Consider the following 15,210-nt stretch of genomic DNA (forward strand, 5'->3'; position numbering starts at 1 on the left):
TTCAGGGCGGAAACGTTCATCACAACATAGAAAAGCTGCGTCTGAACACGTTGATGCGTTTAACCAGGTGACGTGTTTGTGCTGACAGGTGGCGTCGCAGGTGTTCAGACATCTTCAGGGTTATGTTGTACAACGTGTTTTAGTCCAGGGCTGGTTTGTTTACTTCACCCTGTTCAAGTAGCTGCCTCTTGTAAAGGTGGACTCATGTACACACGTGACACAGCCAGCTGGCAGTGTAACTGTAGTGTAACTGTAACTGTAGTCTAACTGTAGTCTAACTGTGTAACTGTAGTCTAACTGTAGTGTAACTGTAACTGTAGTCTAACTGTAGTCTAACTGTAGTCTAACTGTAGTGTAACTGTAACTGTAGTCTAACTGTAACTGTAGTCTAACTGTGGTCTAACTGTAGTGTAACTGTAACTGTAGTCTAACTGTAGTCTAACTGTACTGTAACTGTAGTGTAACTGTAACTGTAGTCTAACTGTAGTCTAACTGTAACTGTAGTCTAACTGTGGTCTAACTGTAGTGTAACTGTAACTGTAGTCTAACTGTAGTCTAACTGTACTGTAACTGTAGTGTAACTGTAACTGTAGTCTAACTGTAGTCTAACTGTAACTGTAGTGTAACTAGTCTAACTGTAGTGTAACTAACTGTAGTGTAACTGTAACTGTAGTCTAACTGTGTAACTGTAGTGTAACTGTAGTGTAACTGTAGCTGTAGTGTAACTGCAGTGTAACTGTAGTGTAACTGTAACTGTAGTGTAACTGTAGGACTGTTTTTAGTTCAAGGTAAAGACAGGTAAATGATAAATACATGTTTTGTAGATTTGGTTGAGTTTGAGGTTCCCATCTTTCACTTGGCACATCCCTGAAGTGTTATGAGTTGATGACCAAAGTGGAGGAGATGCAGAGTTTAAATTTGCTTGATTGACTTGTTCATCAGCTCATTGAAAACGGCCTGTATCATCTGATTTCCTTCCCTTTGTGGCAATGGACCCGAGAGCTAGTTTGTCCTCCTCACAGATGCACAATTCACAGATTTTTGTATTGTCATTGATAATTTCATTCTCTTTATATTCGAGTAGTCCTGCTGCTTTATTGCATCACACCACAGACAGATTGGTTCACGTTTTGCTTGCTTTTTTTTTGTCTTTTGTTTTACAGACCTGGGCGGAAGAGAGATTTCTCCCCTCTGTCCTGGAGTCAGTACTTTGAAACCATGGAAGATGTTGAGGTGGAAAATGAAAATGGAAAAGATATATCCTTGACTGCTGCTCCTGTTTGTCAGGAGGAAATTCAGCATGGTTGACTGATATTTTGACGTGTCATTCAAATCCAACTAGGTCAGTTAATATTCAGCCACAACTTCAACGTGCTATCGAACCTTTGAATACAATCACTTTATACAGATAATATTTATTCTGTTTGAGCAGCCGCTGTTTACTTTGTGACTCTTGCATGGCTCTGGTTTGTATTTCCTTGACTACCTTGAACATATTCAGACTTTACTGCAGTGGCTCCCATGGTCCTGTGCTGCTGCTGCTCCACGGAGGAGGCCACTCTGCGCTGTCCTGGGCCGTGTTCACTGTGAGTATTTTTTCTTATTGGCACTAGTTCAGAAATGTTGCCCCCTTTACTCTGAAAAATCCTATGTTGACTTACACACCATTGCTACTGGAAAATATATGAAGCTTTTGTTTTATCACATAATGTTCTCTTTATGTGTCTTCGCAGGCCGTCATATACAGTAGGATCAACTGTAGGGTGGTGGCGATGGACCTTCGAGCTCATGGTAATATTATATATTGGAAGTTGCAGGACAACATGATCTATTAGACATATATTATTAATAGTTTATTTTCATATAAACATACATGCACATACAGTATATAATTTACATCCTGTGATTATGGTTATTCAAAAGGGGACGTTTTGTTTATCTGTTGATTTAAAAAGTATGACGGTCACAGCATCCCAATACGTTCAGCTTATTGTCTGCATTCTGTAGTATAACTTTAATATTCATTACATACTGAATTCTAAAGACTATAGTTTTGTTAAACATTATAAAGTGATGAAATAAAACGGTCACTATTCTCTAAAGACAGCAACATGACATTTGTCCTTTATCAGATTTTACTCTGGTTGGAACGGTCCAAGTGTCAAATGTCGGTCCCGTTCGGTGCTCTGGAGATGGTCCGTACCATGTCTGTATCGTTCAGTCCATATGCAATAGGCAATAGTGCATGCATGGAGGGATGTTTATTTATTAAGATATGCAGCCACATGCAGTCATTGAGGATGCAGGATTTCAGCATATGTTTCAAGTACTTGAGGCGCACTACAATATTACATCCCACCGACTCTTCACCAGTTCAGTAATTCCCAAAGTTCATGAACAGACACGACGAGGAGTTGTCAAAGAATCGTCCTACCCAGCTCGTCTACTACAGACGGACGGACCTTAAGACTAAGAGCTACTGAAAGTCACGTGGAAGTAGGACATGAAAAGCTCAGTTTTGCAGATACACCCACTTTGAGAGTAACACAAGCGAGCACCTCTCTTATGCACAGACACAAGTAGCGACAGGAAACTGGAGAGGGAAAAAAGATCAATGTCTGTCACCACAGGCAATGTAGAAAACATTGTAAAGGCAGTCATTGAGTATCAAAAGCATACCAAACAGGAACAAAAACTTTGACCATAAAACGTTGATTTGTACTAAACCCTACGTTTTGAGGACCTTTCCACCCCTTGATTTTACAAAGATGCTACAAATTGTTAAGAAGGGAAATTGCTGTACTGAAATAGCTCGATCACGCCCTGCCTGTAAGATTATAGCCAAACTCCCCACTCAGTATTTGGCTGGTCAGTCTTTGAATGTCCACGAGCTTAGATGGAAAAGGATGCTGAAATTTGTCTCTGTCTTCACCTGCAGGCGACACCAAAGTGAAAAACCCAGAGGATCTCTCTGCAGACACGATGGCCAAGTAAGTTGTTGTGTGTGCAGTTCAGATAAAGCTTGACTTTGTAGGAGGCACTTTAGACAGCTGCTTCTTTAAAGGTCAGTGATGATCCAGCAGACCTGGCTAAAGGACTATTAAGTCAATTTCTACAACTTCCCACCCAAACTCGGTGAATATTTTATCCTGAAAAGATCTTCATCCTTTAATATTCTTGATTTCACACCTTAGTCTCATAGTAATAACACGATTTTAAGAGTTTGGCAAGTTTCTGTGATTGTTAACATTTGTATTAATGGGCTATAAAACTGAATGATTTTATGTCACTTGTTTCCCTATTTATTGTTAAATAAGGAATCAGTTTTAACTGAAAACCACAGCCACGTTGCATAGAAATGTAGGATAACAGGTTATCTGTGGTTCCTCTTTGTAAAGGGATATTGGCAAAGTGGTGGAGGTTCTCTATGGAGAGAACCCACCTCCAATCATGATCATTGGACACAGCATGGGTGGAGCCATTGCAGTTCACACCGCCACTGCTAATCATATACCCTCCCTGCTCGGTCTCTGTGTCATTGATGTTGTAGAAGGTAAGTTCTTCCACTTTAGTAGGATCATAGCGGAGCAACAAACATGCTTATATTAATCTTACTTTTTAGCTCACTTTTCAGGCTTTGACTGATTAAATTAAATGATAATTAAAAATGACGTCAAACTAATGATGAGCTCAGTATTACTGGGTTTGTTAATTACAACGACAGTGGTGTGAAAAAGTGTTTGCCCCCTTCCTGATTTCTTTTTTTTTTTACATGTCTGTCACACTTAAATGTTTCAGATCATCAAACACCTTTAAATATTAGTCAAAGATAACACAAGTAAACACAAAATGCAGTTTTTAAATGAAGGTTTTTATTATTAAGGGAGGAAAAAAAAAAAAAATCCAAACCCACATGGCCCTGTGTGAAAAAGTGTGTGTTTGTGTTTATTTAATTTAGGTACAGCAATGGATGCTTTGAACAGTATGCAGAATTTCCTCAGAAGTCGGCCAAAGACATTTAAATCTCTGGAGAATGCCATTGAGTGGAGGTAGGTGTAAAACAGCTGGTGATGTGGGAAGTGATTAGACTACATTGTACTCTTCTGCAATTTGTTAATGTTAACAAGTGTTGTCCAATAATAGTTACTCAAATCAAAGGAGCCCCGTTGAAACAAATTGCTGTATTTTATTTCCACTTTACAGCTTTACTGTGAAGAGTTATGATTTTTCAAGCAGGTATATGATATCATCCATATCATTTTTGTACACTTGTCTTCAAAACTGTTCCTCACCTCTGCTTTCAGTGTGAAAAGTGGCCAGATTCGAAACATAGAGTCAGCACGAGTGTCAATGGGAGGCCAAGTGAAAAAGTAAGTCTGCTTTGTTTCTAGTTTTATACATTAATGGCTGAATGCGCGTACAAGTTTTATTGATTGTCTTCTGTTCTGACATCCACAGATGTGAGGAATCCAGCAGCAGTCCAGGTGTCCCTAATAGCATCGGTGAAGAGATTATAGAAGAAGAGGAGGAGGAAGAAGGGGAAGAAGAATCCAATAAGAAAAGAATGAAGGAAGATGACCAAGAGGTTCAGTCTCTCTCAGTCTTCGTTTTTCTTATTTAACCTGAATGTCTATTGTTGAAAACTACCTCAACAACCTTGATTTCTTCCACACAGATAAAAAAGGAGAGCATCTTCACCTGGAGGGTGGACCTGTCAAAGACAGAAAAATACTGGGAGGGCTGGTTCAGGGGTCTGTCCGCCCTCTTCCTCACCTGCCCGGCACCAAAACTGCTCCTGCTCGCAGGTTCGATATCTCCCAGTTCCTCACAGTAAAATATAATAATAATAATATAAAATATCTGGACGGATAGTTTGAACACAAATGATTGAAGTTTTATTCCAAGCTGTTATGCCATTGACGGCACAATTTCACCCCTGACTTGTTCCATTGTGCAGGAGTGGACAGGCTTGACAAAGACCTTACTATTGGGCAGATGCAAGGTAAAGAGGCCGAGCGGTTTTTCCATTTTTCTTCTATGTTTAGTTGTTGGTCTTTTTTTTTAATAATATATTCTGGCCTCAAAAATAATTTCACCGTTTGTGCACAGGGAAGTTTCAGATGCAGGTGCTCCCTCAGTGTGGGCATGCCGTTCACGAGGACGCTCCTGAAAAAGTAAGTGGTTCTCACCTGAACATGGTCTGTACTTAATACACTGTCCGGTAGCTTTTTCGGTATCACTGTACGATGCCTGTTGTTCTGCCATCATCCAAGAGCAGGTTGACTCAACAAATTCAATAAGAAGAAACACACTTCCTTTTTCCATCTGCTCATCTGTTCTTGTGTGTTTGTTCATTCAGGTCTGTTTGATCCAGATCCGGTCTGTAGCCTGTTTTTAAATGTTGTCCTCTGTTATCTGTTGCTAGGTAGCAGATGCTCTAGCAACATTTATGGTCCGGCACAAATTCACTGAGTTTAAGGAAGGATATCTGTGGTAAGTCAACTTCCCTAACAAACAATGTGCTTGTCAGATTTGTGAGAGGTTTATTGATCACACAGCATGTAGCATAAAATCATATTACCTAGTTTTTGTGTAGAATGAAAAAGACTGAAAATTCAGTATCACGAGATCCCCTCCGGTTTGATGCTATATATGAAATACTCTACTGTGAATAATTTGTATCTGTGGTTAGTCCACAAAAAAAGAAATACGCTTATCTTGTAAAACTCCTGAAACCTATGAATATGCAAATTTATTTGATATCTAAAGTTTACCTGCAGGTCACAAGATGTCTCTTACTTCAGTTTCAATTCAATTCAATTTTATATTTAAATGGCGCCAAATCACAACATGGCACTGAACACATTAAAGTCCTCACAGCAGAACTTTACAACATTACACAGAGAAACCAAACAATTCAACAATTCGCACTTAAGCTTCACTTCACTGAAGCCCATTCTCAGTGTGTCTGCGCTCACTGGAGGTGTCAAGTTCCCTGCTCATACTTTTAAAGGCGCCTTCCCCTAAAATCAGATTTTCAATGAGCAGAGAAACTTTCCTCCTTAAGAAGATGATTGTGAAAACATCCTTCTAGTTTTAAACTCTGCACAGACATCATTCTGCACTCACTCAACACTCAACATTTGACAAATGAATGAAAAGTTTTTTTTTAGCTTTACTTGCTTATTCTTGAGGGTCAAAAAGAGGCTTTAGACAAACCCAGCCGGCAATATCAGAGATAGAAAAGCAGAAAGGTAGATTAAGAATCCACATTTCACACCACTGTCTTTTTTTTTTTTTTTTTTACAGCTAATTTCCAGTTTTCAGTCTAAATATAGCCAGCAGCCGTAGAAGAAATGTTTCAAGATTCATCGACACCATTGTCCATTTAATAACAAATCAAGGAAATTATAAATTATTATTATTATTATTATTATTATTATTATTATTATGTTGCTTTTATTATTTTGTTACATTTTGCCTTTCAGCTTTGCCTTATTTTTATTTGAAAGCTTTGGGGTTTGATTGTACTTTTCCTTTACAGTAAAATATATATTTTTTAATTTCTGAACTGTAATGCTCTCCTTGTTTATTGTTTATTTTGAGTGATTGCATCATTGTTAATGTGTGTTTATAATGTTTCAATTCAAACAATGATTAAAGATGGATGCAGCCAGCAATGCCACCCATGTGTTTATATTTGGTGTGCGTGTGCTTAAAAGATAACCTTTTAATGGGGTAGTTTATTACATCATGTAATATCAATTACATTTATCGTGCAAGATAAATGCAACTGAAGTTTGCACTCACGAATGACAATGAATGGTGAAGTTGAATATGAAAACCTATTCCACTTATATTTTTTATTCTTATATTCTAGTTTTCTGCTCTTCACACTGGAGTCACTGTTCGAAATGTCTCTGTGACAATCAATGACACCAGAGTTTAGGCAGACAGACCATTTATTTTACTACAATGTTTTTTTGTTTTTTTTAAATCTTATTTCAGTTTCAGCATGCTAAAAGCATGTTTATGCCATGAGAAGTATGAATTTGAAAGTCATCCTTTTTGTCACCAGAGCATTATTGTGTCACTGGAAAAGGCTCCAATTCACTTTTCTGCACAAATCCCATATATATTATACCTATATGTTTAATTTATGTTGATAGTGTTGCCTTTTTAAGGCCCAAAAATACTGTTTTGCTGGAACTCACTGGTGAAGAAATACATTTTCTGGTGTACAATTATATTTCATAAAATGTGGTATCGTTAAAAAGAACACTTAAACAAAAGCCTTTATATTGCATCTTTATACACAACTTTTAAAAAAAAAACTTCTTATACAAGTTCCTTCTTCAAAACATCATAAATATAGGATTCGTGTTATTGTTGTTCTGCAAATGAGATTCAGGGTTGCAGCTCCTAAACATATTTTTACTAATTTGCTTGATTTCCTCCACATTGAGTACAACATGGCCTTTAATTGTCCCTCCATGGATCAACACACTCAGAAATGTGTTGCGGGGCTGTGCAATATACACATCTGAATTATTAATGAACTGTAATGACTGTCCTCCAAAGGATTAAAGCCTCCGAGATGATTTTGTGATTTGAGTCTGTAAACAAAGTTGACGTGTGATGTTTTGAACGGGCGTAACGTTTTTTTTGGTTGCATCATGTTGGGCCTGTTGAAACCTGTAGGAGCTGTCCACGGTGCTGTGGTGCTGAAATATTTGTATACGGACAAGAACAACGGGTTTTTCCCTTCTGACAATAAATGTAGACTCAAGTACAACGACTACTTTTTAAGAACAATATCTGTCACTATTAAACACTGACTTTGGTGATGCTGACTTCATCTAGTGCTCCCAGAGGGGTAAAAACAAATTGCAGTTGTCCAACACTCAAGTCTATCACAGCTCTACTTTGGTTCTAATGCTAACCGAGCAAACTAAATGCTGAACAATCGTATTACATTTAGCGTGCTTAATGTTAACTTAGCAGCCTCTATGCAGGTTGAAATACAAACTGTGTATTGGCGTGTTTATGCTGCGTCTAATCTTATCATTGATACTATGTTTTCTGCATTTCAGTGTTATGTCAAGGATAAGAAAATCGTAGACAACAAATGAAATGCATTTCTTTATTTTTTTTAAACACGTCAAAATTACTGAACAAGGACCTTTCAAAACCTTTCTGCTTACAAAGTTAAGAATATCTTCTTGTTAACATGGCACGCAAAATCACAAAGGTCCTGCAGACATTTGGACCGTCTACAGTTTACGAATGTACTCCAGGGCCTGTTTCACAAACATTAACTTTGACTGTGGTTTAGATTTAACTAATAGTCTGACTTTTAGTTCGCTGTTTAATTTTCCCTTTGCGCAAAAGTGTTGCCTTTATATTGTTGATGAGTTTAAATTCAGTAATTATAATGTAAACCACAGATATGATAAATATGATTCTCCATGTTTTCAAACACGGGAAAAAAAAGAACTCAAACCTGCAAACCGTTCATATTGTGGAACAACAATAAAGCAGTTACATAATATTTACTTTAATATTAACTTTAATAGGGGGCAGCACAGTGGTGCAGTGGTTAGTATTGTCGCCTCACAGCGAAAAGGTTCTGAGTTTTAATCTGGGTCTTTCTGTGCGGAGTTTGCATGTTCTCCCCGTGCCTGTGTCGGTTCTCTCCGGGTACTCCGGCTTCCTCCCACCATCCAAAAACATGAGTCTCAGGTTAATTGGTGGTTCTACAAATTGCCCTTATGTGTGAATGAGAGCGTGAATGGTCTTTGTTTCCGTCTGTCTCTACGTGTTGGCCCTGTGATAGACTGGCGACCTGTCCAGGGTGTACCCTGCCTTCCCCCAAAGTGAGCTGGGATAGGCTCCAGCCCCCCCGTGACTCTGTTCAGGATAAAGCAGGTTAGATAATGGATGGATTAGCTTTAATAACATAACTTCACCAAACTTTTACACCTCAGAGAAACCACAACAAAATGCAGCTCTTTGACTGGTTGTTGAACCAACACGGGTGATGATGTCAAGACACACTTCACTTATAAAAAAGGACATGAATGGCTGGAGGTCGATTCTCTCCTCAGATTTGTCAACTAAAGGACCTGATGCTAAATGAAGTCGGAACAAACCGGTGTCATGTAAGTAATATGTCTTGCACATACAGCAAATCTGTTCACAAAACATTTCTGCTAACTTGTCTTACTGCATTATCTTATTTTATGTTTGATTTTACCTCCTGTAAAGCGCTTAGAGCACTTTATTATTATTAATATGTAGCTTCATTGATTCTATGTAGATCTGAATTATCTTATTTATTATAACACTGTCTCATCATGTGTTACTTTTTAAAGTATTTTGAACTGTGGCTTTTTGTACAGGTCATTATTATTTAAGATAACATTTGACAGAATCATCTTGTGCAGGCCTCACAGTTCAGGTCTATTCACAATGTTAATTAGTAATTAGTCTGCTATATGTTTGTGTGTTTGTGTGTGTCATGCCTTTGCAGACACTGCTGGAAACCGTGGTCATGAATGACACGGTAGATTTCCTCCAGGCAATGACACTTCAGATGTCTGTCAAAGTTTTGCTGTCCATGCTGCCATGTCTCTTCTTCCTCTATGTAAACTGTGTCATGGTGTTTGCCTTGCTCAGAAAGCCTCTCTTACTGGAGTCCTCCCGATACATCCTGTTCGGTCATTTGCTCTTCACAGACTCTCTGCAGCTCATAGTGACCATGGCCATGTACATCTTTGCTGTGACTATGGTCAAAATGATCAGCTATGTTTGCCTTATTATCACACTGTTTGCATCCTTGACTGTTAGGATGTGTCCCCTCAACCTGGCTGTCATGTCTTTGGAGAGATACGTTGCCATTTGTTTTCCTCTCAGGCATGCAAACATTACCACGTCCAGGAGGACGGGTGTAGCCATCGCTGTCATATGGACAATGGCCTCTATAGACTCATTCACACAACTTTTCCTGTTTATCAGTCTGGAGACCAAAAGCTTCACCGTGCAAAGTTTCTGCTCCATAAACAATGTCTTCCGGCTGCAGGTTTACACAACTTTAAACAGGGCCTTCACCACTGTGTATTTTTTACTGGTGAGCATGATTATCATTTACACTTATGTTGCCATCATGATCGCTGTGAAGTCAGCCTCTTCTAGTGTTGGTAAGGCCAGTAAGGCCCATAAGACGGTGCTGTTGCACCTGCTTCAGCTGTGCCTGTGTATCATCTCCACTCTGTTCAACATGATAAAATCCAGCAGCCTGTTGAACTGTAACTCTGTGATGGGTGTTCATTTCCAGTACATCTTCTTTGTAGGTCTGATCATTTTCCCAAAGTGTTTGAGCCCACTTATATACGGCCTCAGAGATCCAACCTTCAGGCAAGTCTTCAAATACTATTTTACCTTTGGCATTAAAACCTCTGTTAGTCCATGTCCTAAGTCTTGATTTCAGCTATTTTAATTGTGCCATAATTTGCAGTTGGCAAAATATGTGTCAGTCACTTTGAGTTTAAGGAGTTGTTTTTTCATTTAAAGTGTGAGAACTAAGGTCTAAAATCAGGTGTTCCTGATGCACCATTTATTTTTGTTTAGTGATGAAGACATAAACTGCAGTAGACTTCCAATCTCTTTTCATTTTGTGAACACAAGTCATTATATATTGCTTTTTTTGTTTGTTTGATTCGCTATTTTCCGTGTACTATTTTTGATAACAGGACAGTTTTTAATCAATTGTGTACAAAGTCATATGTTAACAGAGATTTGATAATCTGACAATAGCATATTGTTGTGTTAAATATGTGTGATACTCTAGTCTATTTTGTAAAACTAATCATTCATCTCCATGGCTTATTTGCAAATTTTATTTAAAAAAAAATGTCTAAATGTGAATGTTTTTGAGTAAATCCCTCTTTAAAGATTTTTGAACTTTTGATTCCACGATGTTTGAAAGAGTTGTCCCCGTTATGACAAGTTATGAGAATTGTTTTTATTTTATTTTGAAAATCCGTTTTCACTGATATGAAGAAGCACCACATCTATCATCATATTTTATGTCAAGGTTTTTGTATGGATTTTGTTTTTCACAAAATGTGTGAAAAATGTGTGAAATAAAAAAAATATTTTTCACTGTTTGGAGTAGTTAATTACAGGTAATTGTAAAGTCACAATATATGTATATATATATATATATATATATATATATATATATGCACAATGATCAATGTGATTTGGCCGATAAGATTATTATTTTATTCGAATCCTTTCGCTTCAGCTCATGACAACAACAAAATCATCACAATTTCAACCTGCACAATTAACTGTTCACTGATTATTATTATTCTTTGTTCAAATTTTTGTCAAGAGTCAATGATACATTTTTCTTTATAGATACAGAAAGAAAATATTTTATGTTGAGCTCATAAATGCCTGTCATCTTTGCTTAATAAATTTGAATAAAACTAAAGGCATTTTGGCCATTTGTAATTTCAAAGTAAATATATGAAAAATACATTATAACTAGATATGGGATACACATCTAAATTTAATCTGTATCTGAGATCAAGCATTCATTATCTGTATATAGGGAACTGTATGAAAAGAAGACTTTATAGTAGTTTTAATTAAATGAAAATGATTCAGTGTCCTATTTCCAGAAAGTAATTCTTCTTATTTTTCAGCATTATTTTTCATGACTTGTTAATTGTTTAAAAAAAAAACTTTGCAAGTGGTGGTGTTGGTGCTGTTTAGTTTAATTTAATCTTAGATTTATTCATATCATGATCCATGTACAAAAGACATTAATCTCAAAAAGAGGAAAGATGCTCTGCCAGATTTAGCTGCCAGCTAATTTCCATCTGCAATCAGTTCACACTTTGTGACTCTATGTAAACGATCTAATAAATGTAAAAAAAAAAAAAAAAATGTAAAAAAAAAAAAGTCCATAATTATGACAGTTTAAGTATATATTTTCAACAGATTACAGGCTTTTGATGAAAATGACTCATATTTAAACCTTGTATGCATTATCCTGAAAGCTGAGGACAAATTATTATTTATTATATAATGGTCTTTTGTTATAATGTTTGGGAAATTTCTCCGATCCCCCATAAGTATTATGGACTTTAATTGGTAACACACATTATGTTTTTCAAATGAATTGAACAAGTTATATTAACATGTCTGCTTTAAGGCAGTTTTACTGAAAACTGTCATTGCTTTCAAATGAATGTAGGCTATATCTAACATGTTTCACAATAACTCAGCTAAAAGTCATTAAGTTAAAGCCAAACTGATGAGGGAGTTATGTTAACTCTGAATCTGCATGTAAAGAGTTCATCATTTTTACCAGCAGATGTCACCTTTGGATTGTAAATGTTTCTAAAACTATTGCTCCAACTGCAGCCCTCTAATTTTACTCTGTGTTTAAGCATATGTCTCATTAACTGTGGGAAACAGTCTCAAAATCACCCTAAATTTAGTCTGCTTTATTCTGACAGTTGATATTATTGATGAAATTCCCTTCGTCTCCTCGTTCTCACAGTGCAGATGGACACTTGTGTAGGAGAAGGGATTGACACAGAGCGCAGAGAGAGGGAGCAATTTATGTAGGTAAACAGGGAGGGAGGCGCTGACCCGCAGAAGAAAAGAAGCGTCTGAGCAGGAGGTGGACTAATTTAACCGATCTTTACTCCATCACAATCCTGAAGCCCTCTCAATACCTCTCTGGCCTTCATGAAAGACCACTTGAAGGGCTTGAAAAACATTCCAGAGCGAGAAAGTACCTGGTGACAGAGAGCAGCTTTAGTTCAGAGCGAGAGTAGGAGGGGAGGGTTGTTATCATCTTCACAAAACCCCCTCACATCCTCAACCAAGAAAATTGATTCTGTGGCTTTAGTTTCATAATGCTAACTTTCTCTGCACTCTCAGTTTTACTTCTGATCACACAGGTCAGATCAGCGTTTCCACTGTGTTCACAGGGATACAGAAAAGAGCCTAATGCACAAACAATTGCTATATACAAAGTCAGAAAGATATCTCGGTGTTTGGCAGTTAACTAGAATGTGCTGGGAGAGAAAAAATTAGTACTGTTGCTCATAAAGGGGACTGATATACCCCTTATAATGTTATTTTGTCCATGTAAATTCCTTTGCATACAAAACATCTGTTTGTGTTTGCTGATTTGGCATGTTCGCTGACTTCTAGAAACATTTGTAAGAGATTACGAAGAAATGCAAGTTAAATTGCACAAGTAAGATGCTGGTGGAAGAAAAAGAAAGTATGAAACAAAAATGAAATGAAAGGCATACAAGCATAATAGTGGAATAATGGATGGGAAAGTCTGCCTCTCCATGAGAAGGGATTGTGGAAAAGTCCAGGGGGAACTTCATAATGTATAAATTCTGATATAGAGGAAGCCCTTAAATGAATTATACAGTCTCTTAGCTCTTTAAGTCTTCTCTCTCCCTCATCTCAGATTCTTGGAACATATAGCAACATATAGCTTTCATATTGATGCATTGCACTTAAGGCGATGCCTGACTTTAAGAACAATGGGAATATTCAATGCATTTTACCCACTTCAAAACCAATTCAAAAAGACATGCTGTTATGGAGACGTGCACAAACGTTTGCAGATGAATGGGATGGTGGGAGAGTAATTGTGTCCCCTGTGACTCAAATTAAAGCACTGACCTGGTTAGGTTTCTGTCAGCAAGAACGGGGGGGGGGGGGGGTGGTGGGAGGTTGGCCCCCCACCCACATTTATTCTCCAAAGATTAACTTGTTAACTGACTGAACGATGAGATGCAACTCGAGCTACAAAACAAAGCGGCCGTCAGTAATTCAAGTGTAAGTCTGCGGAAAAAAAAGAACACAATTTCTTAAAGATTAAAGATCTTGTATGAGTATATGTCATGATACCATCACAAATTTGAAATATCAAATAGCATAAATTCCTGAATATCACAGACAGATTGTACACAGAGTATAAATGTCATGATTTTTTTTTACTGTGGATCGCTTCCAGCATGAAAAGCAGAGATCTTTTTTTTTTTTTTTTTTTACTGCAGACATTTTGACTCTATTTGAAGTAATAACGTTAACGATGGCTTTGTTCAGTTTAAATGTCCCAGGAGGCCAGTGGTAATGCACCAGAGCCAGGCAACTGGCAAAGCTAAATGGGACGCACCCATCATTAATGTCAGTTATTACACCTGTGCTTTCCCTGTTATGACATACATGTTGTAAACAACAACAACCAAAAAAAACTATTGTGAGCCAGCTGCCATTAATGCTGGGGGTTGCTATGACACCACCTCCAGGCCAAATGCCATCACAATTCAAGAAGGAGTCAGACGAGCTCAGAGATGATGACAGCAAGTTTTATTTATTTAGTTGCAGTTGCATGATGCAAGAATTATGGCAATATATATTAAATAATACTAACGTGAATTTGAACAGGTCATATGGAAATACATACTTATAAAAAAGATTAAAGGGGATCTAGTCAGCTTTTTCCTATTTTCTGTCATATAATGATAAAAAAATTTGAATGTTTATACTGAACTTGGCCTAAGTTTAAAAAAAATGATGTAAATGCATGTAAGAGTGATTCCTTTGCGAGAGCAGCTCAGGCTTCAGACTGCCTTCAACACTTGACCAGCTGACATCAGCTCGTCACAGATTTCTTTATATTGTCATCTGCTTCGTGTACACAACGTTACAAACCACAGCCCGACAGTGCAGAGGAGCCCCTTCTTCAGAGCATATATGGGGGGGGAAAATGATATTTGGCCCGTGATTGAAAGGTCCTTGTTCGTGCGGATGTTCGTGCTGTCCATTTTCATATTCTGGATCACATTCAGGATTGAATTTGTGCAGATTTGCAATGTGATTTCCAATCAAGAACATGAAATTATGCCACTTAGTAGCCCTACAGTTTCCTTTTGGTACCTGCACTCTGCCAAGACGATGAGGGCCATGAGATCACAAGTACTGGGTGCTGTGCTCTCAGCAAGCTTCCTGGAAGTTGGCCAATTAGAAGAAAGTAGGCTTTTTTTTAAAGGGACAGGAGTTAAAATGGGTTGTTTCAGACAGGATGAAAGGAGTTGCATAAACGACCAGTTTAAGATAAATAAGGTTGTTGTTTTTTTTATATTGTGAATTATGGATATC

General features: G+C 37.5%; 2 protein-coding genes across 2 annotated transcripts; both read left to right on the forward strand.

Moving 5' to 3' along the window:
• The first annotated feature begins 1,442 nt into the window (after positions 1-1,442).
• Positions 1,443-6,685, forward strand: ppme1 (protein phosphatase methylesterase 1). The gene is made up of 12 exons (XM_069146741.1): positions 1,443-1,586; positions 1,734-1,791; positions 2,939-2,990; positions 3,399-3,553; positions 3,959-4,049; positions 4,305-4,370; positions 4,459-4,585; positions 4,676-4,805; positions 4,958-5,002; positions 5,110-5,174; positions 5,426-5,493; positions 6,310-6,685. Exons 1-12 carry the CDS (start codon positions 1,458-1,460, stop codon positions 6,311-6,313), a joined length of 990 nt encoding a protein of 329 aa, XP_069002842.1. The 5' UTR covers positions 1,443-1,457; the 3' UTR covers positions 6,314-6,685.
• Positions 6,686-9,488: 2,803 nt separating this feature from the next.
• LOC138195954 (odorant receptor 131-2-like) lies at positions 9,489-11,090 on the forward strand. Its single transcript, XM_069145608.1, has one exon. It carries the CDS (start codon positions 9,521-9,523, stop codon positions 10,481-10,483), a length of 963 nt encoding a protein of 320 aa, XP_069001709.1. The 5' UTR covers positions 9,489-9,520; the 3' UTR covers positions 10,484-11,090.
• Positions 11,091-15,210: the final 4,120 nt, after the last annotated feature.

This window comes from Embiotoca jacksoni, unplaced genomic scaffold, assembly GCF_022577435.1.
Source record: "Embiotoca jacksoni isolate LCO1_2020_lvr unplaced genomic scaffold, fEmbJac1.0.p SCAF_13, whole genome shotgun sequence".
Lineage (NCBI taxonomy): Eukaryota > Metazoa > Chordata > Actinopteri > Embiotocidae > Embiotoca > Embiotoca jacksoni.